General features: G+C 37.6%; 1 protein-coding gene across 1 annotated transcript in view; it reads right to left on the minus strand.

Annotated features, from left to right (window-relative positions):
• The window catches only part of mettl15 (methyltransferase 15, mitochondrial 12S rRNA N4-cytidine), a 63,367-nt gene that overhangs the window by 3,716 nt on the left and 35,923 nt on the right, over positions 1-23,728 (minus strand). The window contains exons 3-5 of the mRNA XM_039666852.2: positions 22,037-22,173; positions 10,668-10,859; positions 7,683-7,861 (exon numbers count right to left, since the gene is read on the minus strand). Of these exons, the coding sequence (XP_039522786.1) occupies positions 7,683-7,861; positions 10,668-10,859; positions 22,037-22,173 (508 nt within the window). The remainder of the gene's footprint in view (positions 1-7,682; positions 7,862-10,667; positions 10,860-22,036; positions 22,174-23,728) is intronic.

The raw sequence follows: 23,728 nt of genomic DNA on the forward strand, positions 1-23,728 counted from the left end.
TTATTGGTTTGGCTACAGTTCTTCTAACCCTATTTGATGGATTGTATAGCTTTTCATTTCTTAAACAACCATGTAGGACATCACATCATGCCATATTCCAAGATAACAATCAGTATGTTTACATGGACAACAATATTCTGATATTAAAGTCCCTGTAAGGGCAATTCTACAAAAAAAAAAAAATTCTTTGTAAATGTTATAAATGTATTGCTAAAACATATTACAAAGACTGTGAACTGTGAAGTATTGAAATACGAAGTTAGACCGTTAAACAGATTTTCACCATTGCTATTTTACGAATTTTTTGGGCGTGGCTAAAACAGGGCTCGATGACGCACTGGAGCCCCTGAGCTTGTGGACACGCCCCTACTTGATGACACACTGAGGCTGATCTCTCCCCTAACAATAGAGCACATTCGCATTCATCGCTCAATCGCAAGTTATTTTGTGTAGAGCCAACCTTGATGAAGAGCTGAAGATCACTGCCAACACTGCGAATATTTTTTTCATTTAAACCCCCTGGGGACCAAGGTGTTTTTGGGGTCCTTGAGATTTTTTGAGATGCTGTGACATTTGTGTTTTTTTCAGTTGCTTATAAACATATTAATGGCACAGGTGAAATTACACTATATTTAGCCCAAACAGGGCTACCATAATATCTGAGCAACATGTATGTACATGTTTGTATTTTTGAGAGAATATTGTTTATGCGTGGTTATTGAAAAAACAAAAAATGAAAGTTTCTGAAATAAGGCCACAAAACACATACGAAATATGCGTCCACAAGACTTTTGACTAAAGGATGTTGTTCCCTAGAGTTTTTTCTTCACAATGATCTGAAAATCATCCTGTCTAATCTTTCACACGCATAATAATGAGCCTTTCGTTCAGGTGAGTCAGACAAGAAAAAATTGAAAGGACAACATACATACACACACATTTTTTTATATATATATATATATATATATATATATATATATAAATGAAAGTCAAAAACCCATTTTTAGTCATACCTGAAAACAAATCCTGGTCAAAAAGGTTATACGGGCCGTGGTGTAGAATTGGTTCAAAGTTAGAGTCGGAAACATCTTGAAAAGAAAATTCTTTTTCCATACAAAGTATTATTTTTAAAGTAGGCCAATATGGTTTTATGATACATATTCCTACATATTCCATTATACACTCCTGACGAAGGTCGTGTGACCGAAACGTTGTGTGTGAATAAACTTGATTAAAAAGTGCAAGTAATGATAGTGTGCGGGAGTTCCTTATCTGCATGATACATATTCCAAAAATTAAAGGGGTGGTTGATTCATTTTAAATAGTGTGTAATGTTGCTGTTGGTGCATGAATAGTATCTGCAAAGTTACAGTGCTGAAAGTTCAATGTAAGCAGAGATATTGTCTTTTAAAAATCAGGAAGTTAACTCCCTACAAAAACAACTCGATTGGGACTACAACAGGGTTTTAGACGTCACCAACCCATACATTTACATCAACCCCTCCCTCTGAAATATGCAAAAAAAGGCATGGCCATATTTCTGCGGCTAGTCGAGTGTGTTGTGTTCACCCAGCTGTCAGGTCTTCTGTGTTCGAGCTTCCCACGGACGCTGTAGTTCGTCAACAATGGATAAAATTTATGTTTGATTATGTTCCTGAACATGACGATCGTAATTTAGCCATCTGTGCTGCACATTTTATGAAAGAAAGCTTCCAGAATCTCCACGAATTCAATGCCGGATTCAACAAGAAACTGTTACTAAAACATGAAGCAGTTCCAACTTTAAAACCATAAAGGAAATAGCAATTATGTTGTTGTTTGTATTACTGGTGTATTGTCTTTGTGTGCCCACAGTATCAAGTTTTTCATTCAAAAAATGAATCACGCCTCTCAAGAAGATAACTATTATCTGTAAAAACTTCAAGGAGCCTAATTGCATGTTTGTTTTCTGTGTTGAGCATTCAATTACATAAAAGCAAACACAGATCATGAGTTATGTGCCTGTAACAATCACAAGTTACAAGAGAACTTTTAAGTGTCTAATTTTTTTATTTTGTGAGAGTTATTTATAACTCTCAAAGGGGGAAATGTAGGATTACAAATTGATCTAAATGCTTAATTTAGATTTCCGATACAATAGTATTTTATACTGAGAAAGTTTATAAATGATGAGACCAGGAAATCTCTGCAAACGGTAGGGGTTCCCAGCGGGATATTCCTGACTGTCCCGCCTCAGTGGGAGAAGGCCATGCCTTTCCAGTTCTCGAGTCTCACCAGGTGAAGACTCATGCTGAACAAGTTTGTTGAACACCTGCTATATTATTACTGAGACCATTTGTCTTGGAGTTCTTGTCTCAGTACAAAAAGTCCTGCACTGTCCTGTTCTCATGTCCCTCATGTTCTTCTTCTTCATGTCTCATGCTGAGCAGGTTCCAAAACCTGTATACCTCATTTATATTTGCTTTGTTTCAGAGGGTCTCCACCTCTATGTAATCCTTCCCCCCTTGAAATGTATAAAAACTACAATGTAAATTCCCTTAGTTAGACTTGGCTAAGATTTTTGGACGAAGCAGACCACAGCAATAAAGAACCCTGCTTAAAAAGATACTTCCGAGTTTTCAAACACTTTAGAAGAAAAAAGTTCACAACAGTGGTTAACCTGCAATTTACGTTTTAACGCTTCACTCCTGAAATTTGTATGTCTTGTTTCAGTAGAACAGAGATTCAGAGCAAGTGAACTACCATGATGTGTAGGCCCGATCCTGTTAAACGAGTATATGTCCAAATGTCAGCAAACTCCTAAAGATGAATTGATTAAAACGTGCCTCACATTTGACTCACTCATCCACCACTTGCTCGCTTGAGAAAAGGAACAGAAAAATAACATAGATCATGTGAACACATGGATCTGGCCAAGACACGCTTAGCATTTAAATGTTAGGTTGTACACCCAAGCACTCGATTGCATTTCTATGAGCCATGTTTGAAAATGGCGTGAGATGGAGTTGTGACTCAGTAAATGGTTTATTCCTCATTGATCATGGCACACTGATATGGTTAAAGGGTGAATATGTTTGTTGAAAAGACTAAATCCTGCGTATGCTATGACAACACACTGATGACTCATTTCCAGCAAATGTGTCTCACGGACACTTACATATTTATCCTTGTTCACCTCTGGGAAAGAAAAGAGCAATAAGTGAAAGAGAGAGACATAACTAAAATTAAAGCCTTCCATCTTCTTGTTTACCCAGAAGAGTTAACTAAAATGTGCACAACATTTCCTAATCTATGCTGATCACATCATGTTTCCAGTAAGAACGGAGATGAAGGGTCTTATATTTTTTCTGTAGTGCCAATTTATGCTGCTTTTTTTTTTTTTTTTTTTGACAGCTCAGGAAGGGCCATTACAAGTGCCTTGTTTCTAGCTCTGGGTAAGGCAGGCAGTAGCTGTTATGCACAAGACTTTCAAAGAGTAATGCTTCCTTATTACCAAGTAAATCCCCTCTATATAAGAAACAGACTGCATTGGGACACAGAACCTCATGAATGTTATTTAAGGCTGAAAGGGCAGCACTGCTATTGGATGATAGGGAACTCTCTAGAGACAATGGTTTGATTTTGTTAACTGTCCAGAAAAATTACTGTTATTGGAAAGTTATCAAGAAAAAGATCACAATTATTGCATATAGCTGCAAGCAGAAATGAATGGGGTTTGAGCATTTTAAGACCTTTATGCCAGCTATGCTCTCAGGGTTTGTCAATCTGAAATGTAGGGCTGACACCATCAAATATTCATGAAAAAGAATATGCTAAAACATGGAGAAAAGAACGGCTTAAACAATTATTCTTGAATGCACACACTTTTTGTTGTAGGTACAGATATTTGAAGTAAATGACGGGTGACAATGTTTACAGCGAATTTCCTCTGTATAGCAACATTTTCAGGTTTCACATTATAATGTGGCACAATTGTTTGCACTGTTCTCAATGCAAATTAAGTGATAGACAGACAAAATGTGAATGCATTATAATAGTGATTTTATAATGTCTAAATATGAATGAAAAAGCAAAACATGTGAAAAGAACTATATTAGTGAAGAGAATGAAAAAAAAAAAGATTATAACCAGCAGATGGCAGAAGATTAAGGAAACACACAGACTTTGTAGGCTTCCAGGACCAGGGTTGGGAAAGACTGGCCTAGGCTGTATCCGAAATCATCCCCTATACCCTCATTCATTATTCCCTATATTAGTTCACTAATATAGTGCACTTGAGGGAGTGAATTTAGATACTGAGTGCGCCGGAAGGGTTGCCTCTTTTGCATAGTTTTGCAAATTTTGAAAGTGTTTGTTTCCAACAGTATACACACAAACACATACAAATATGTTTTCAATGTTATTGGGATATATTGTGATATTATCTTTTAATGCCGGTCTATATATATTTCACATATTTCTTTGTAAACTTATTAAAACAATATTACCAGTGCAATAAACAATGGTTTTAAGCATTTATTTATCAGTCAATGCTATAAAAATTAGATTTAAAAGATTTCTTATCCTGTCGGTCCTCGTGGCTGAAGGTAGTATTACAGTCTTCATCTTTGATAGTTGACACACACACACACACACACACACACACACACACACACACACACACACACACACACACGTGTCTGCTAAACAGTTTAATAGATCAAAATTCTTTTGATAATATTTGCCATGAAGGTCTCTAGATGATGGATGTCAAGTTTTGGGAAAATCGGACAAATGACCTACGAGGAGATTGGAAAAAGTCGATTTTTCAATTACTCTCAAATATTTAACAAATGATTTGATTGACATCAGTGGTTCTAGAGGCAAAGTCGTTCAGAATGAGGAGATTTACCATATAATATGAATATTGAATATTATAATATGAATATCAAGTCAATTCACATTCATTTAAAATATATAGTGTGGTCCAAAAGTCAACTAATTACCAACTATATTATCAGTGTAAAAATTTAAGTGAAAAGTTGAGTTGAAAAAATAACACAAATTTCATAATTGTGCTTCAATGGAAGAACATATGGTCAGTGTCACAATCCTATAAACATGACGTTTATTACTTTTTAAATTCCAGATCTTTAATGTCTTCTCAGATTTTTGAACCGAAGTCTATTTGTCCCTATGACAGAAAGTAGTAAGTTATTTTTCCATTACTTTATGGCAAACAGTGCAGCTATTTGTGGCAAACAGTGCAGCCAGTTGTGTTTGTTGTTTACAGTCTCTTGCGACACGTCGAGACGCATCGTGATATTGTTCCTTGTATTTTCATCTTGCAGTCTCAATGCTAGAAATATGTCTGAAATTGAATGAGATCCGAAGTTAATCAAAAATAACAATTGACTGCTTTGAATAAAAAGATTCCAGTAAATACTAATTGAATAGATAAATGCTAAGCTGCACAAGGAAGCATTATCCACATTCTGAATGCAAAGGGGATAGCAGTCCTCAAAAGATAATAAAGGGATTGTTCAGCCAAATATGAAAATTGTGTGATCCTTATGTCATTCAAAAGTTCACACAAATGAAAATATTTTGTGCAATCTTTTTTCTTTTTCTTTTGTCCATACAAAGAATGTCAGTGCAGGGGTCTAATTTTGGGGTCTAAACAAACACACATCAGTGTGAGTAAATTATGACATATTTCATTTAGGGTGAACTATTCCTTTAGGTTGAAATAAAACTAGATTTTGTGTAAAATAGCCAGTAAACAAACAACTGAATAAGCAACGAGAAAAAAAAACATATCCTGTTTTACAAAAGTAGCATCATGGAGAGCGAACTCCAGTTAACACAAATATAAACATTAAGGGCTGCCTTAATTCCAAAACTGTGATGTAGGCCTCCGAAAACTCGGGAGAAAACAGAAGATCAATTTTCATCAGTGCTCCAACAAGTCTGCTTCTCAACAAGTGATCAATAGTGGGCTGATTAGTATCTCTTACAGGGATATTAAAGCATGACCAGCAGCTTAGACAACTGTTTAACCATGCTGTCAAAACCTGTGAGCTGCAACAAATAAGTCTGAATGTTTTATGGTAAAGCTGGATGGATGGATGGCTTCAAGGTGTGTGAAAGGGGTTGGTGCGGCTGTTGTCTGGGGTCAGTGAGGGTGCGAGTTACTGGCTCTAAGCCAATTTTGTGCTGACGCTCATTATGATTCAAAGTGGTCTGATATGTAGAAAGCTGATCTGAGCATTGGGATTGAGGGACACTTTCCTTAGGGAATCTGGATAATCTTCTGTCACGCCAGCTGGGTTCATACTGATGAGAATATTACACTGCCGTGACCTCGTCTCTTGTCTAATGTGTTTCACTAAATAGAGCGGATTCCCCATTTTAACATGGAATAAACCCTTCCAACCAGTAACTAATGTAGACTGAAAAAAAATTGACTAGGATTTACTTTGAAACTATTTTCACTTAGAAATTGCTAGTGAATTTTACAAATAATTACCAAGAAACGACAAGTAACACAATTAAAGTAAAGAAAAGTAGAGAGGCTAAAATTGTATTTTCTTTGTTTTATTTAGTTTCTTTTGTTACAGTGTAAAAAGCAAATGAATAAATGATGCTAAACAAAGGAAACGTGTTTATCAAAGGGACAGTGACTGGTGACTATTACGATACACCGTAACCAAGGTGGCGACAGGTTCTGGAACTCGCCTCCAAAAGCAAGGGTATTGAGGTGTTGTGGTGCTTTGGTTGCTCACGTAAGGAAACAAAGAGCTCATAAGAGGGAGAACTCCCATGATGCCCATTGTTATGGTGTCTAAACCCCTCCCTTTCCTCCATCATCAGCACTGAAAAATACACACGTATACAAATGCACACATATCATCCCACCTCCTGGTCTATCAATTGCTTCTCTTGGCAACAGTAATGCCGGCAGCCCATCGCTGACCCCCAGGGACCCTCGGGAGTCAGAAGCTTCCAGATTGATTGGAATAAACATTGTTGTTGACTCGCTCTACTCTTCAAAGAAGATCAAACAACTGCCCTTAGTCACACCTGTTCTCCCGGCGTGACGCATGTGCTTGCCTCGTGCTACCGTCATCTTCTGAAGTGACTATGTCGCCAGCGTCGGGCTATGGAAACGGCGCCGGTAAAAAAAAAAAAGCACACGATAAATATAATATCAAAAAGCATAGAGCTGCCGCAATGTGGTGCGTGTGACACGTGCGTTTGGAGAAGTGTGTTGGTGGGGGTGCAGTGAAGGGCACGAAAAGGGAGGGAGCGAGTGTGAGAAACAAATCAAAGGGTACAAGGAGGGGGGAGTCTGGGGGAGGAGAGGATGAGAGTGCGAGTCTAAATACGAATTAAGGAAAGGGGCTAAAAAACGCATTGAGCCTCACCTGCAGGTTTTCCCTACCGCTCCCTAAATCGCTCCGGTTTTTATTAATAAGAGCCTCGTCAACCACAAGGCATGTGCTGCTGATGGATACTCAGACAGTGAGAAACAGGCAGCTTAGTGGGGGGAAGGAGAACGTCAGAGATTTCGGATTAGAAAATGCTATCTTTTCTCCCCCTCTCTTTTTCCAGGACAAATAGGTCCCACAGGGAGAGTTTGCATTAATATTGGTCTCTCTCCTAGCCTCCCTCTAGTGTAGGGAATTAATGAGGGGGGGTACCTGCTACGATGCTGGCCAGTTGCAGGGTCCGGCTGATGGGGTAGACGCTGCGTGCCTGTGCGATGGCCGCCGCAATTTTCCTGGTGTGCCGCTCCTCCCCATACGCAGCCAATACGGACGCAAGCGCCTGTTGATCTAAGGCGTTGACCACGTCAGCCGCGCAGGGCATGTCGGGGTACCTACGCACAAAGAGGAGCCCAATTAAGCAGCTTGACGTCACAAGTTCCTGGCTGACAGAAGCCAAGCCTGACAGCTCTAAGACACCAGTGAAAACCCCTCCCACCCTTCCCACTCTGGGAGATGTGGGCTTGAGATCTATAAAAAGAGAGAGAGCGTGCATGTGTGTACATGAGAGAGCAGGAGGGAGAAGCGGTTAACGACAAATATAAAAATATCAAATCATGATCTGAATTATGCATTCACTTTTGCTTTCTTTAGTAAAATATGTGTGCACACTCGGGGAAGAACAAAGAAACCAGGGTAAATGAGACAAAATTGCACACCTAAACAAAGGGGACATACATATCAGTTTATTAATACGAATAAAACGTAATATTTCATCAAGTCAGTTTTAGTCGGCAGCCGTTCACCACACTTGCGGTTCATATACTCACGTTAATTCACATATTCCCTAAACATCTTGACTCAGATGTTCAAGTCTTCATGTTTGTACTTACTTATGTAATTATTTACTGAGATTTGGGTTTGATACTTTGGATTCTGAATGGCACATCTCTTTGACTCTTTGGGAAACAAAGAAAAACTGAGCTCTCGGGTACACAAACACAAAATTTCACCCGGAAATTGATCTGACAAGTAACTAAATTAATTTAAATGTGAACATTTTTTATAACTTCAAAATATATTTTTTTGTGTGTACTCTCACTGACACTGGAAAGTGAGCATGGGCAAAAGCAGTTTCAGTCATTAGTCACATGGAGTCAACTTTATCCATAAAAGGCATGCAACACACTGAGGGATGCATGATGAACCTTTTATCATAACCTTACTTTTGAAACCAACGTCGTTCTGGATCTCGCATTATCCTTGAATGTTTTCTCTCCTATTTAGTTTGTCATTCATGTGAGCATAACTAAAAGCACAGAATGAGTAACTCAAAAAGGGAGACATGCTGACTAATGAAAGGTATGCTATGTTTTTCTTGAAGGCCAGCTAGATTTGTCTGACAGCGTCATGCTGTCGTAAAGTTTAATTCTCACGTAAATAAAGTGCATTCAGATACCGTGGGCAGGACCTGGAACGACCTGCACTATATCTTGCCCTTTCTCTTTTTCCTTTGGGTGTCTCTCTTTTTTCAACCATTTCATCTCGCCCCCAGAAAAAAAAGTTCAGTCAGTTACAGTGGGTGGGATTTCCACCTCATTATCACAGTCAAAACTTTGACAAAACTTCCTAATAAGAGAGGAAGGTCCTCGCTCTTCTTAAAATCAGAGAGAAACGGGTTTGCATGTGAGGTGTAATAGATTATGTCGATGATAAAACCACTCTAGGGCTATGTCTGAAATCGCACTATTTGAAAGGACAGTCCAAAACCATGGTGGACATTATCGAGCGCACTCATTCAATTCAACAATGCATTGCAATAACGAGTGTACAACCGATCTACACTAAGCATCTAGAGAATGCCCATAATGCACCGTGTGACAGTCACGAGCAGGATGAATCGCCACATCTGACCATCAATCCATTTTCCCAACCGTTGGTCCAATGTGGGTACAGCGTAATATCATACAGGTATAAATTACTTTTTTTCAATTGATTATTAAATTGTTTGATTAAGGTTTATATATAGTTTCCATGACAGAGTTCAAGATAAATCTTGTCATCTTACTACTGGATCTGTAAGTTTGCCAATTTGTCAATTTTCAAATATTTTTTCAGCACCAACACCAAGTTGATTAATAAAAGCCTAAATTTAATCTGTTCATCATTTAAAGTGGTCGAGTCTCCTCAGAAAATTTGGACTTAATTCATATGGTCATTAGTTTACAATCAATATTTTTATGAACTTTTAAAAGCGTCAAATTGGTAGTTGCGTAGCGGTCAATGAAGGGACAGAAATCTCTCGGATTTCATCAAAAAGATTTGTGTTCTGAAGATGAACGAAAGTCTTACGAGTTTGGAATGACGAGGGTGAGTAATTAATGACAGAATTTACATTTTTGGGTGAACTACCTTTAATAATTGTTAAAATAATATTGCTTATGTGTAATGGATTAAGGGTATAATAAGTATATAAATAGTAGGGTATATAAATCAAAAAAACAATTAAATCAATAGTCATTACTGAAAGCCAGACAAGTTTTTTTCTTTAAAATCTTTTAGGTATATTTAGAGAAACTGGGGGAGTGACTATTGCATCAGAAATGTGTCACATTACTCACAGCTGATCTAATTTTGGTTTGAGATCTTTTACCCAGGTCATAACCTGCCCAGGAGCAGGTTAGCCATTGAGTGTAAGTTACTATGGTGATAAACAACGAGCCACTTTCATGAAGCCATTTTCACCAAACTAAACAAAAACATATCTGGCTAGCCACCTAAACTGGCTTCATGTAAAGGTCCTAGGATTGAAAACCACTGTCCAAAGAAATACCTGATCTTCGGGGGTCCTTCTCGCTACCTAAATTAGTTCTGTTCATTCACCCACAATCTTAAAGCTAACATTGCATGTGTTCCACAAAGCTCAGTCTCTGAATCACCAGGCTCTGCAGTAGTCATCTTTTATTATATTAAGCTGTAATTAGGTTATGCCTTACACCTGTTCAGAATCAGTTTTGAATAGCTATAATAGAGAAGCATGGAGACTCTGTAGATGTAATCAATAAGCCAATAACAATAACTCTGGCCATCAGTGTATATCGAGTGTGAATCAGGCATTACTAATATCATAAATGATTCTTGAAACAACAGTGACAATGAGTCCTTATACTGAAAAGAAGTGAGCCTCGGTAGTAGTCGAACCTGTCTCTGTCCATCCTCATGTCTAGCGGTCCATCCTTGCTGAGGGAGAAGCCCCTTTCTGCTGAATCCATCTGCATGGAGGAGCAACCTGCATCCAGAAGAGCAGCATCCACACCCCCTGGACCCAATCCCAACTTTGGGAGCAGGTCATTCAGCTCACTGAACCTTCCTAGTACTGGCTTCACCTGGCCCCTAAACAAAAGAGAAAAGCAAAAATAGAAAATAAGATGAAGATGACAAAGATTCACAATTGTGCTTTGCAGTTTATATATATGCAGTACAGTTCATATATATATATATATATATATATATATATATATATATATAAACTGTACTGCAGTCTTCAGTGTCTGTCACATGATCCTCCAGAAATCGTTCTAATATGTGTTGATTTGGTGTTCAACAAACATTTCTTATTATTGTCAATGTTGATAACAGTTTATATAGAAAGATCCCAAATTTATATTATATTTTTTTTCATTTATTTATTTTTTGAGGTCCAGTTATAAAGTTACTCAAGGTTTACAACACAAGAACAGTCATTATTTAGTTTTCCATGATAATTTTTCACTCTATGCTAAACATTCTGATTTCTGCTTAAGTACCTTCAAGACTTACAGGCATCTTCATGTGAAATGACTGAGTAACAGTGCTTATGGGTTGTGTTTGTTGTGTCAGAACTGACATAATTTGTGGTGCTGCGTCATAATTTGTGGTGCTGCATCTTTCAGTAACATTGTTTGCAAAGCCTGCATTTATTGTGACACTGAGGCTATGTTTACACTGAAATAATCTGAAGAGAAAACACAAAAGTGGCCTTGCGTTATCACTTTTTATTCACATTTTTTTTTTTGCGTTTTTAAGCCGCAAAAACGCCACCGCCGTGTAAACGAAAGGCACATCTTATAAAATGTTTTTACGTTTTCACCTGTGAGCGTTCTCGTGTAAACAGGGCCAGATATGTGCATCATAAACTGTTAAGGTCAGACTAACATGGGAGCTGATCAGAGGCATTGTTAAAAATAAACATAAGCCACTCACTTATAATGCTGAAAGCCAGAAACAACAAAACCTTTGGTGAACTTTCTCCATATCTGACTCTTATCATTAGTTACAAAATAGAAAAACAGCTTCTGGTGTTTAGAATAACAGTATCTGTTCTGATTCCTCTTTATAACTTCACATTAGGCCAATCTTTGAAATACCAACTCAGTGGCGTACCACAAATGCTTGAGTGACAGTATTGGAGATAAACCATGGGTCTTACACCATGGCGCAACAGTTTGAGGCTGTCAACACAGCATGCGACAAAGCGACCGTTGCAAAATACATTTGTTCTTCATGTCACAAAAAGCATATAAAGTATGTCAGAAACAAAGCGGGGCATCGGTTTACAGTCGGGAATTTGTCGTGTCGCTTTCGGTCACACCACATCCACTGTAGACAGCATCACTGATTTTAATGGGTTCTATTTGCTTTTGTTGAATGTTCTGTCCGTGTCTAGTGTTACTGGTAACTGTGTATATATGGTAACTCAAACTAGTAAAACTAATAAATATGTTTTTAATAACATTATTTTGATGGGCAAACATTAGATTAAAATATTTGATTAAAAATATTATAGATTAACATACATTGGAAATTACAATTTTTGAAAATTAGAATGTTGCCTTGGCAACTAACTGAAATTAAAAAAAAGTTGAAGTACTAAAATTACTAAACTAAATGACTAAAATACTTGTAAAACAAAAGCTATAAAATACAAATATTTAAAAATAAAACAAAATCTAATAAAAATTACAAAAGAACAAATTTGCTAAAAGTAAAACTAAAAAGAAGTAAAAGCTAATTCAAAATATTCATACTGTAATAGTATATAAATAATACAAAATTTTACTAACAACAAACTAATAATAAATCATAAACACTAATAAGCCAGATATAGTGTATGGTACACTTTTTGCAATAAAACATATTTGCTGCAAATTTGTTAGAAGGATCCGCTAAAATGAGCATCAAACAGAAATAACCCGGCGCCGTATACATGTGGTGTTCGAGGCGCATACAATACAGACTGCCGACAGTTCAACAAGGCGCAGCTCTTAAAGGGGCCACACCTTATTTCCACTCGTTACAGCTTCCATCCTACTGAACAGGTACCGGTATACAGGGGAGAGGGGATCAGGCCATGAGTGCAGAGACATCTCTGCGTGAGTGTTATTTACGACAGTACAAGTACTCCACAGCGACTCACAGTTTGACAAAAACGGAAATCCTGCATAGTGCTGCTTTAAAAAGAAATTTTCTATGATTCCTATATTTTTGTACGTTTAAATTCTTAAATGTTATAATTTTCTCTTCATTACATACTTGATATATAATTAATTAATATATGTCACTACTTGTCTTAACATCTTATAATGGGTCAATTTCATAAAAACAATTGTCACGAAACAAAACAGATCAGAAGTGAAATCCATCATATATTTTTTTATATTTTCTTATGCGTAAACATTATGGGTAAAATGTGAATTCGTTTTCATTTTTCTTATTTAAAGTTGTATAGGACCACAATATAATGTTATAATCTTCTTTGTACATGGTAATTTCTACTTTTATATATTTAGTTTCCACACAGAAACGAGCTTCAAGTATTACAAAGCTGAAAAAAAATGTGGCAGGTGTTCTGCCCCTGTAAGGCTGGTTACCTAGGCACTAAGTTCTTAGTGGGTGTCCAAAGACTACTACAGCTCATAAGCTGAACGGGGTAGGAAAGAGAGATAGACCAAATAATATGTGTCCCACAGGGAAGGTAACAAAATATCATTTATTTATCACCTTGGAGACCAGAAGATGAGAGTTGTGAGAAAGCACTGTCGCAGCTTAAACTTAATTGAAAAACAGACACACACACACACACACACCAATGAAAATACAAGGGAACGTGTACAAAAACGCATGTGTGCAATGGCTACACGATTACTGTGACCATCGACGCACGCATTTGCAGGGGAGTATGGGTGTTAGAGCATGTGCGTGTGACGTTTCATTTGACTTGAAGTGGAGGTATTGGTTTGACGTGAGTATTGACGATGCCTCTTTAATCCTCAGTCATTCAGATGGAATCGTGGGCGTTTTTTTTCTTTTTCACTATTGCTTTAATTCACTTTCTTTACTTTATCTGAAGGGACTTCATAGTTATGAGTAACGCAGGCACGGTCTCATCTCAGACCACACACACACACGCACACACACATTATAGCTAAACAAATAAATCAATGCATTTTAAAAAGATCAAGATGAAGCTGAAACATTACACATAAGCATTCAGGCATCATCTTAGTCCCTCCTGACTCTCTTTCTCCCTGCATCTCCTCCTGAGTTCCTTCCCCAGCACCGAAGAGCCATCCATTTTTCATGTGACCTTTAGACAGCCTGTGTGCAGAGAACAGCCCAGGTAGGCAACTATAAATCAGACAGCAGAGAAGCAAATGAGGTAGAGAACACTAGGGGTCCCATGCAGAGGCGGTTAATTTGACCGCGTTGGCTTTGCAGTCATGCTAAACACGCGGATTCTCCTCCCTGACTCGTGCTAAACTCTCTACAGATGAACAAAAAAAAAGTGCGGAGGATGGGGGAGAAAAATCACCTCCTCCACCTCGGAGGTCATCAAAGGTCTTCTTCACCCACTCACGCGGCCGGCTGAAGGCTTTACCCACAGGACTCTGGGGTGCCCGTGTCCACACACCCACGGCCAGCTGAAAGATCAAGGGTGAGGGAGCTGCTCGGCTCTCGCCCCCGCTGCAAGGGCTTCCCTCAGTTCTCTGTGAAGGGGCTTTCTATCTCTCTCTCTCTCTCTCTCTCGCTCCTTCCCTCCTCCTCGTTTGCTCAGTACCTTCATTAATTTGCTGGAAAATCTATAGTGAGGCATTCTCTCGCCCGCCCACACAAACACATAGACACTGCTAGAGCGGTAAGACCCCGTCCTCCATGGATCGTGAGTTCGGAGGGAGAAAGAAAGAGGTTGTGACAGACAGAACGCTGCCTCTGCTGTTGCTTCCCGTGTCAATACGCAGTCAATTTAGGGCCTCACAGGAGTCAGACTTCACTGCAGTAGTTTATTTTCATTGTTAAGTGGTCATCCTAATATGTAGATGAAGTTCAGGCATCTATATTGGTACCAAAACACATTTACCACATCAAACAACATAGCCTGAAACCACAGGCAATATGATCCTAAGCATAAAGTACAACCATTCTGAGTGCTCGCTCAAGCTAATTAGGCTTCGGCACAGCAAGATTGCGATGTGAGATACACAACATGCTTCTCAGATATTCATTTCGAGCAACAAAATGTATTGTCTGAATACATAGACCAGTAGCAGTGTTTCTGCAAGCAAGATTTTCATTACAGAATTTTCACAATATACTCAAGACTTCCACTGTTGTATCTTAAGAGGGCTTATGCATGTTCGTTTTGGGTTTGATGAAAGATTCTTATTTATTATCCAAGATAACATATTTTGTGGACTATTATACTTTATTTGCCGGTGGTATGTACATGGTACTTTATTAGACACTTTATAATTAGTCTAAGATCTATTTTTCAAAAGCAAAAAAATAAATAAAAGGTAGAGTCGGTAAACAATGCTTCATTTTTGTTGTTTATTTCACATGCAGAGTGAAAATGCAACAACATGGCTTGACACTGCCTGATCAATAACTGAGCAAAACCGCTGATTAAATTGAGTCCCTCTGCCCCTTCTTTATATCCCCCGTCTTCAAATGCCAACCTTTCCCCTACGCTACACAACTAAATCCAACAGCAAGAAGAGTTACATATCTCGACAAAATGGAGCAAAACAAAAGATCTCACAAAAATTACTATACAACTCAAACATAATCACACAAAGTGCAATAAATAAAGGCAAAATAATAATGCCACATGCAAGATAATCTATTCGTTAATCCTGGGCAGCGTCATTTTTGATCATCTTGATTTAGAACGTTTAAACCGAATTCTCTTTGCGCACACACACACACACACACACACACACAGAGTCTGCAAGTTCATCATGCACTGCCCTGATGAAACATATTTACTTGATTCAATATATATTCACATTTATTCCATTTTCACAAATTATTTTGCTTTAAAGTTTACAACATGTTTTTTTTTTCTCCTCAAGCATGAGTGTTTGATGTAAATATCTGTTATGCAGCTTCTTCATCGACAATACTTTTTTATATTCATGTTTTTAACTAAAAATATTGGTTAAATATTGGACATTGGAATTAATAACTGAGGACAGATTGTTGTGACAGACTGCATTGGCTGGTGTTGTTAATGACACATCAGCAGAAATTATGTCAAATGTTATTGAATGAAATGACAGATAAATGATCTGATGTGTTGACAACTGGAGAGCCCATTCTCTCTCTCTCTCTCTCTCTCTCTCTCTCTCTCTCTCACACACACACACACACACACTTATGTCACTTGTCAGCATGGCTCGTGTGAACAACCACCTATCAACCATCTCCCAGATCACCAGCTTTCCAGTCACCATGACAACCTGATGCTTGACAGTAACCAGTTTCACCAAGGGCCAAAAGTATTTACTAAATATTCAAAAGTGACCTTTATTTTTAGAGTTTTTCTACTTTTTATGAAAACAGAAATAACACGTTTGAAAAATGCAATTTTAGACCACAAATTATTCCAAATCCTTTTAAATTATTTCCTCAAATATAGTGCAATAGGGACGTTTCCTGAGTAACAACAGACTAAAGTTTCATACTTGGGTCTTCTTATATAAACAGCTGATGGTGCAAATGAGAGAAACTTTGCAGAACTGAAGGAGATATATCTTTGTGCATGACAATATGACAATGATGACTAGCAACCTAGCCTGAGTGGGAGGTGCAATCTCAGAGTGTCATTAGGTGTGGAAGAGCCAACCACGTCTTGGTGGAAAATTTGTCAAGTACTACACGAGAATAAGGTTCAAACCTAATGGGTGACAAACCACAGGTGCTGAAGATGGGGAAACTCCACCCTATATAGGTTTGAAAGAATCATTTTTAACATATAGTTATAAAGTTGGCAGAGTTAAAGTCTTGTGCATTGACAGCACTGTGAACCCCTTCACTGAGGTAAAGTCATTATAAAGCAGAACCTTGTTCTAGCTGTAAAATCTGATTAGATGATTCATGTTTGAAGCCATGGTAATAATACCAATATGCACACACCAGTCAATGTGAGTTTAAAATGATTGTGGGATTAGTTAGTTTTTTCTAACTAATCTTTCTTTCTTTTTCAAAATAATCTTTCTTTATTTATTTCTTTTTTGCTAACTAATCACTTTCTTTCAAACTAATATTTCTTCCTAACTTCAAACTAATCTTTCTTTCTAACTAATCTTTCTTTCTTTCTAACTTTTTTTTTATTTCTTTCTTTCTTTCTAACTTTTCTTTATTTATTTATTTCTTTCTAAATAATCTTTCTTTTTTCAAACTAATATTTCTTTATTTATTTCTTGCTAACTAATCTCTTTCTTTCAAAGTAATATTTCTTTCTAATTATTTTTTTGTTTTTCTAACTAATCTTTCTTTCTTTTTTCAAACTAATCTTTCTTTCTAATTTTTCTTTCTTTCTTTTTTAAAACTTTACACTATTTGAACTTCAAACTACTTTAAACTTTTTCAAACTTTCTGGTCCAAACTTTCACAAGCCAACTTAAAGAGCCCCTATCATAGATTTTTGAAAATGACTGTTCATATGGTGTGCAATATAAAGGGAATGAAAACATCCTGCAAAGATTAATATCTGAAAGTGCACCATATATAAAGTTATTGTCTTTCAAAAGTGAGAGTCGACTCTGAGTCTATGAAATGAATTGTTTTTGAAACGAGTCATTAGCTGTTACATCGTGACGTAGAGAGGTCATTGGCCGCGCCCAGTTACTGCGCATTCAAATACTTCATCATAGCATCATGTCGAGAAGACGCTGTGTTCTACAATGCAAAGATAGTTCAGCCACTTTGTTTCCATTTACCAGGGACGAGCATGTGAAGAATCGGTGGTTAGAGTTCATATTTGCAACGATACCACAACAGTATAGTCCGATTGTGTTCTCATTTTAATGACGAATTGTTCAAAAACATAAATGAATTCAAATGTGGATTCGCAAGCCAGTTGTTCCTGAAGGAGGGCTCAGTAACTTACTTACCCAGTGTATAGGGACCAGCTTCCTCCTCCGAATCAAAACCTGTAAGTATTATTAATAATTGTTGCTTTTATGGGTTTTGAACCGTTTTGTAGCGTCGGGCGCGAGGAGGGAAAGCGCAATAAGTATGTGTGTGCGCAAGTTACGCTCAGCGCAGCTTCTAGGTCTCCAATGTCAATTTTTTTTAAATATGTGAAATGTTTGTCGCTGTTATTGGAGTTGTCATAAAGAATAGAGCGTCTTGTAGTACTGCAGTGCTTTATAAATATGCTTATGCATTATGCTAACAAAAAATAACTGACTGGGTCTGTCATCTGACCAATTACCGCCGATTAGCGGCACGCAAAGGAGTCGGTGAGCAAATCAGTTAAAAATAAATGCATATTATAAGACAAATAAAGTGTTTTTTATCCTTGCATGCATGTTAAACTGTTTTTGGGAACTTCTAAAACAAAAATAGGAACATTTCAAATGCTATGATAGGGGCTCTTTAAAGTTTGACAAACTTTTATTTAATAAATGTAATTATTTAATGAACATTAAGTATATTTGATCAAATTACAGTACCATTTTTCTTACAAAAGCACATTCATTACCCTTCCTAGATACAGTAATCCTCTTTCTTTCTCTCGGTCTTCTGTTATTCAGCACTCTTACTCCCGTCTCTTTTGCCTCCTAAAGCACTGTGGGGGTTTCCTAAGCTTCTCTGTGGCTCTGCAACCCACAGAATGATTTGAGAATATGCGAAACACTTACATAACATTTTTTAATTATTAACGTCTTTATGTGGTTAAAACAGAGCATCAGCGGTAGCAATGCCTTATGTAAGATCGTATATTATTAAAAAAAGACATGCTTCATGGGTGTGTAGATATGTGTGAGCGAGTGAGCGTGCTCCAAGTATGGCTTCATAATTGCTAAGAAACCGATCTATTTATAGTTTAGCAACCCACAATACTGACATCATCTAAACTTAAAAGGGTAAAGCAAAAAATGTAAGTTAACTGGCACACTGTTTCATAACAATCGAGATGGCCTCAGTTCCTTTAACTTCAGACTATAAAATTATTTAATAAAAAATGATCTGACGAAACCATCTAATTATATACTAGTTCAGTGACACTCAGACTCTCAAGGCTCTTTTATTTAAGTAGGACAGGTAAACTGTCTGTTTCTGTTCAAACATGAGAGTCAACATGAAAGGGACTTTAAAATTACGCACAGGCTACTGATAAACACATGCCTAGCATTTCAACCCAGAACTAGCTGTAAATGACGGGCAATGATGCAGAACAGCCTGAAATTCCCCATGACGTAGTATGACGAAGAGTGGACCAAAGACAAAGCCAGTGAGCTTTATAACAAAGATGTACAATACCACTTTCTTTTCTAAATCCCCCCCCAAAAAATAATTTATTTTGGTAAAATAGGTTATCATTTTATAAATTATAATTATTCCAATGTAGTATAAATAAAACACTTATGTAAAATAAAAATATAAAAATTATGTTAAAAACATTTTTAAAAAGTTGAGTATAATTTTTCTTTTGTTTGTAAAAACACTAATAGAAAAACTTTGAATTATTAATGAGCTTTTACTTTTTAAACAAAACTGCTATTTAGCTAAACTTCTATCAAAGGTCACATAATGCTGCTACTTTTACTCTTGTTTTTTTTTTTTCCGACTGTCTGATTGTTGTGTTCTCTGCTAAAAGAAGTGGAGGGAGAAATACTTCCTTTTCTTCCATTTCCTTTTATCACCTCTCTTTATCCAAGAATTCTTGTATACACATTTCTTTCAAGATACATGATAAAAATCTAACTTTTATATCAACAATGTCAAATGTCTTGACAATCAAATGTCAAGATCTGAAGTATTGCTATTTTCAGATCAATCTGTCCACTAAACAATGACTTAACTTATAATCAAATAGCAACAATTTCCCCCTGGGATAAAGAAACCTGACCTGTGACCTTGTGATATGTATAATAGTCCATAATGTCATGTACAGATTGGCCCTTTTCTTGAACATATGGCAGAAGAGAACACTGACAGATTAGTGATATGTGCAAAATGTGGATGTGACAGAATATGTGGTGAGACTCTGGCTGGATTACTGTTCACTAAAAATAGCACATTTGGCTAAAAACAGAGACCATCTTTTGGAGATTAAAGCATAACCAACAATATGTTTTAAAGCTAAGTCGATAGTAGTAAAGGGAGAGAGAGAAAGAGTCCACTGTGACCTGACATAGTCAAACAAATCAAGCCTGACATATTCCACAGCACCAAGCTGCCTGACCATCTACGTCAAAGAGGTTCAAGGCAAGATGTTGATCGACTACATTCAGCAGGGGAGCAAAGATGGAAATGTACAGGGGAAAAAAAAAAACAGTCAGTCAAGTCATACAAACACACAGAGAGTCAAGGTCTAAAACCTATCATGTACAATATGTGAGTTTGGTTTGGTGAACAAGGCCACCTGGGCATGGCCTCAAAAACGTTTATGAAGAAATTTTAACAAGACATTTTTACAACAAGAAATCTGAGATGAAAAAATACGATTATGTGTCCTCCAATGCGAGAGAAAAACAAAGACATTTCTCCTCTCTTTTATTAAATGCTCTATCTCTTTTTTTAGTATGTATGTAGTGAAGTGGGAAACCGTTTCTTCAATGGGTAGTCACACAGAGAAAGACATTATTAGCCAACCTGGCAAACATAATAAATCAAATAGCTTGTTTAAGCACTAACAGATGCTGTAAATTATTGCCAGACACAGTTAACATTTGTAAATCCTGAATCCAAAGGAAAACTGACAATCCTACAGTAAATGTGTTCATCAAGTCTTAAAGACAAATGTCAAGCATTTCACATCTTTGTGACACTCTGTTATGCGTCTCTCTCATGTGTGCTGAAACACGATGATAGGACAACAGAAGGCCTGTATTCTGACAAAAGTAATACATATCTTGATGTTATTCATTTATTTACTTAGTAAGTGTTAAAGTGACAAGGAGGTACTGAGGCAACAGAAGGTATTGAAATCATCAGTGACGTGGTTGCCTTGGAGCATGACTGTAATTCTGTGTCTGATTAAGACTGTTTAAGGGAACAGTTACCAATGTCTTAACGCCTTGTCATTTCTATCCTCTAATAAAAACTCAGAAAAGCAAACATTCAATGAGAATGAGAGAAGAGTGAAAAGGATTCAGAGGGGAGACGTGAGGAGATGAAAAGAGAAAAAGGGAAAAGAGAAAGGGAAGCTAGAGGAGAATCAGAAAAGAGAGAAAATGAGAATAGAAATTGAGACAAGAGGTTAGAAGAAATAAGGAGACAGGAGGAGAAGAAACAAGAGGAGGAGAAGAGTAGAGGAGAGGAAAGACGAGGAGCGGAGAGAGAAAGATGATTGCGTGGGCTGCCTGCTCCTCTTACACAGCCATCCAATAATATTGGCTAATTGCATGATTTCTTCAGCTTCTCCAGCCTCTCATCATGAGTGGGAGTCAAAGGCCTCATTGGTGAAGTATATAGCTGCTGACAGAATAACTTGTACTGATTCTCTCATTCCTCTCTCCTACGTTGGTTTCTGTAGCAGCGGTCCCTCTGAGACAGGTTTCCCCAGAATCCACGTAAAGAGGTATCTCTACCCACGCTGCAGAGTAAGGAACATCTCATTTGGAGCTTACTTCCGTGCTGCCTCATGCACACGCGCACACACACACCCGCAAAGCCCTCATGCTTTTTCCTCTGGTTCTCTTTTATTAAACACTAGCTCTATTTCTCTCTCTCTCTCTCTCGTCATCCTACACTCTCTCACGCAGGAAACAGGGGAACCTGCGTGGGCGGTAGCGTCTCTCCCTGTCATTGAAGCCTCAGGCCCCGTTGACAAATGAGACGCTGGGGCCTTTCGACTGAGTGTGGGTGAGAGCGGGGATTCTTTATCTGCACTGGAGGATCTCTCTCTCTCTCACACACACACACACACACCAATAAAAACCAAAGAGCCCTGTGACCACCACCCACTTGATTGCAACAGGGACAGAGCAGGTCACAAGCCGGTATGAAGACACATGTCGAGTTCCTCTGGCAGTTTAGCCCCTGCAATGTGTCCAAATTTGATTAAAGAGTAAACTCACGGGTAGTCTTCTGCTAAACGCTGAGCCATTTGGTAAGCCGTGGGGTCACGATCTACCGCCACCCCCATTACATCAGGAACCGACTGCAGGATGGCCTTCAAGTGACCTCCGGCCCCAAAGGTCAAGTCCAGGACAACCTGTTGGAATACAAAAACAGACCAGAAAGAGAAAAGTCAAATATCTTATTTGTGATGAAAACTACTTTCGGCTTGAAAAAAGCTACTAAATGTTCAAACAAACATTGATTTTGCTCTAAGTATGAGGCCAATGTCCATAAAGTTTGTCACTACTTTTCAAAGAGGAAACACATTTGCACATTCTCCCTCTTTTTTCTTCCCTACAAACATGCTCACGCTCACACTAGAGACACTATCCTGTGTTCTCACTCAAAAGTCAATGCATGAGTCATCATCTCTCCTGTTGAAAGTGTCTCAGTGGTTTCTTAGAGCCACAGTAGCAGCTACACCTCGGGTCCATTTTCCCAGAGCCATCCGCCCACCCACACGTCATACCCTAAACGATACGCATCCATCCTTAATAGCACTGATACTAAATTGTTGTCATTAAAATGTCTGAAAATCTCACCGAAATGACTGATTCATTCACATCTTTAACTCAGAAACGTGTGAAGAAGAATCTGTTGGGGTCAGAACGTTTAAGGTTTTTTTGTTGGTTTTCCCTTTTGTTCACCATTCTTTCACTTTGGTTACTGGTCGGAGAAGCCTAGAGCAGAGGTTCTCAAAGCGGGATCCATGCCCTATAGCCAGGGGGTCCGCAAAATATACATTGGGCCCTATGATTCCCACAATGCAGAAAACATGGATGGAATCGCCAAAGTTAATGGAATTTATAGTATAACATGTAATGTCACAGAATTCGTCCAATTTTGGATGAATATATCAAAAGTAGAAATGTACACTTAAACATATTACATAAAATATTAAAGCCCAAATAGACTGCTATTTAAATATGAATTCTGCATGTTCTGCACGTCTGTGTGAATGGGTGCTGCAGGCGAGCTGTTCACATACTCAAGCATGTAAGACGCTCGTGGCGTTTTTAGCGTCTGCATTATCACTACATGAGAACATGAACTTAATCTCCAGAGCTGCTCTGAGAGTCACTTAACCAGCATTTTACCATTTAGTTTGATAAAATTATTGTCATCATATTATATGTACCAGTCAAACTTGAAGAAATTATAGCAGAAATATATTACTACTGTACAGAAGAATATGCTTCTCACAGTAATAATAATAGTAGTAATAATACAATTATTATTAATCACACATTTTTCTTCCAATAATCACACATTTTTTTCTTCAAGTAAAATGAGTTAGGCTACTTTCACACTGTACATTTTTGGGATTTACAACAACATTTACTTATAAGTGTAGTGTCTGGGCCAATCAGACACACACACAAGATTAATTATATTTAATGAATAATACAGCAAACTCACTTTCCCAACAAAGGTCTGTGAAACTCGATGTCATGTAACAAGACTGATAAGTTTTACAACCCAAAAGAATGTGCATGAACTCAATTGTTGCTGAGGAGAAATTAACCCCTTTAATCCTATATATATATATATATATATTTAACCATGTGATAAATGTATTAACATGTATCTAATGTTCCATCTCATGATTTGTCTTTATGTTTTTTAGTCTATGTTTAATGGGTTAATGT

The sequence above is a fragment of the Pimephales promelas genome, chromosome 1 (assembly GCF_988280905.1).
Source record: "Pimephales promelas chromosome 1, fPimPro1.hap1.1, whole genome shotgun sequence".
NCBI lineage: Eukaryota > Metazoa > Chordata > Actinopteri > Cypriniformes > Leuciscidae > Pimephales > Pimephales promelas.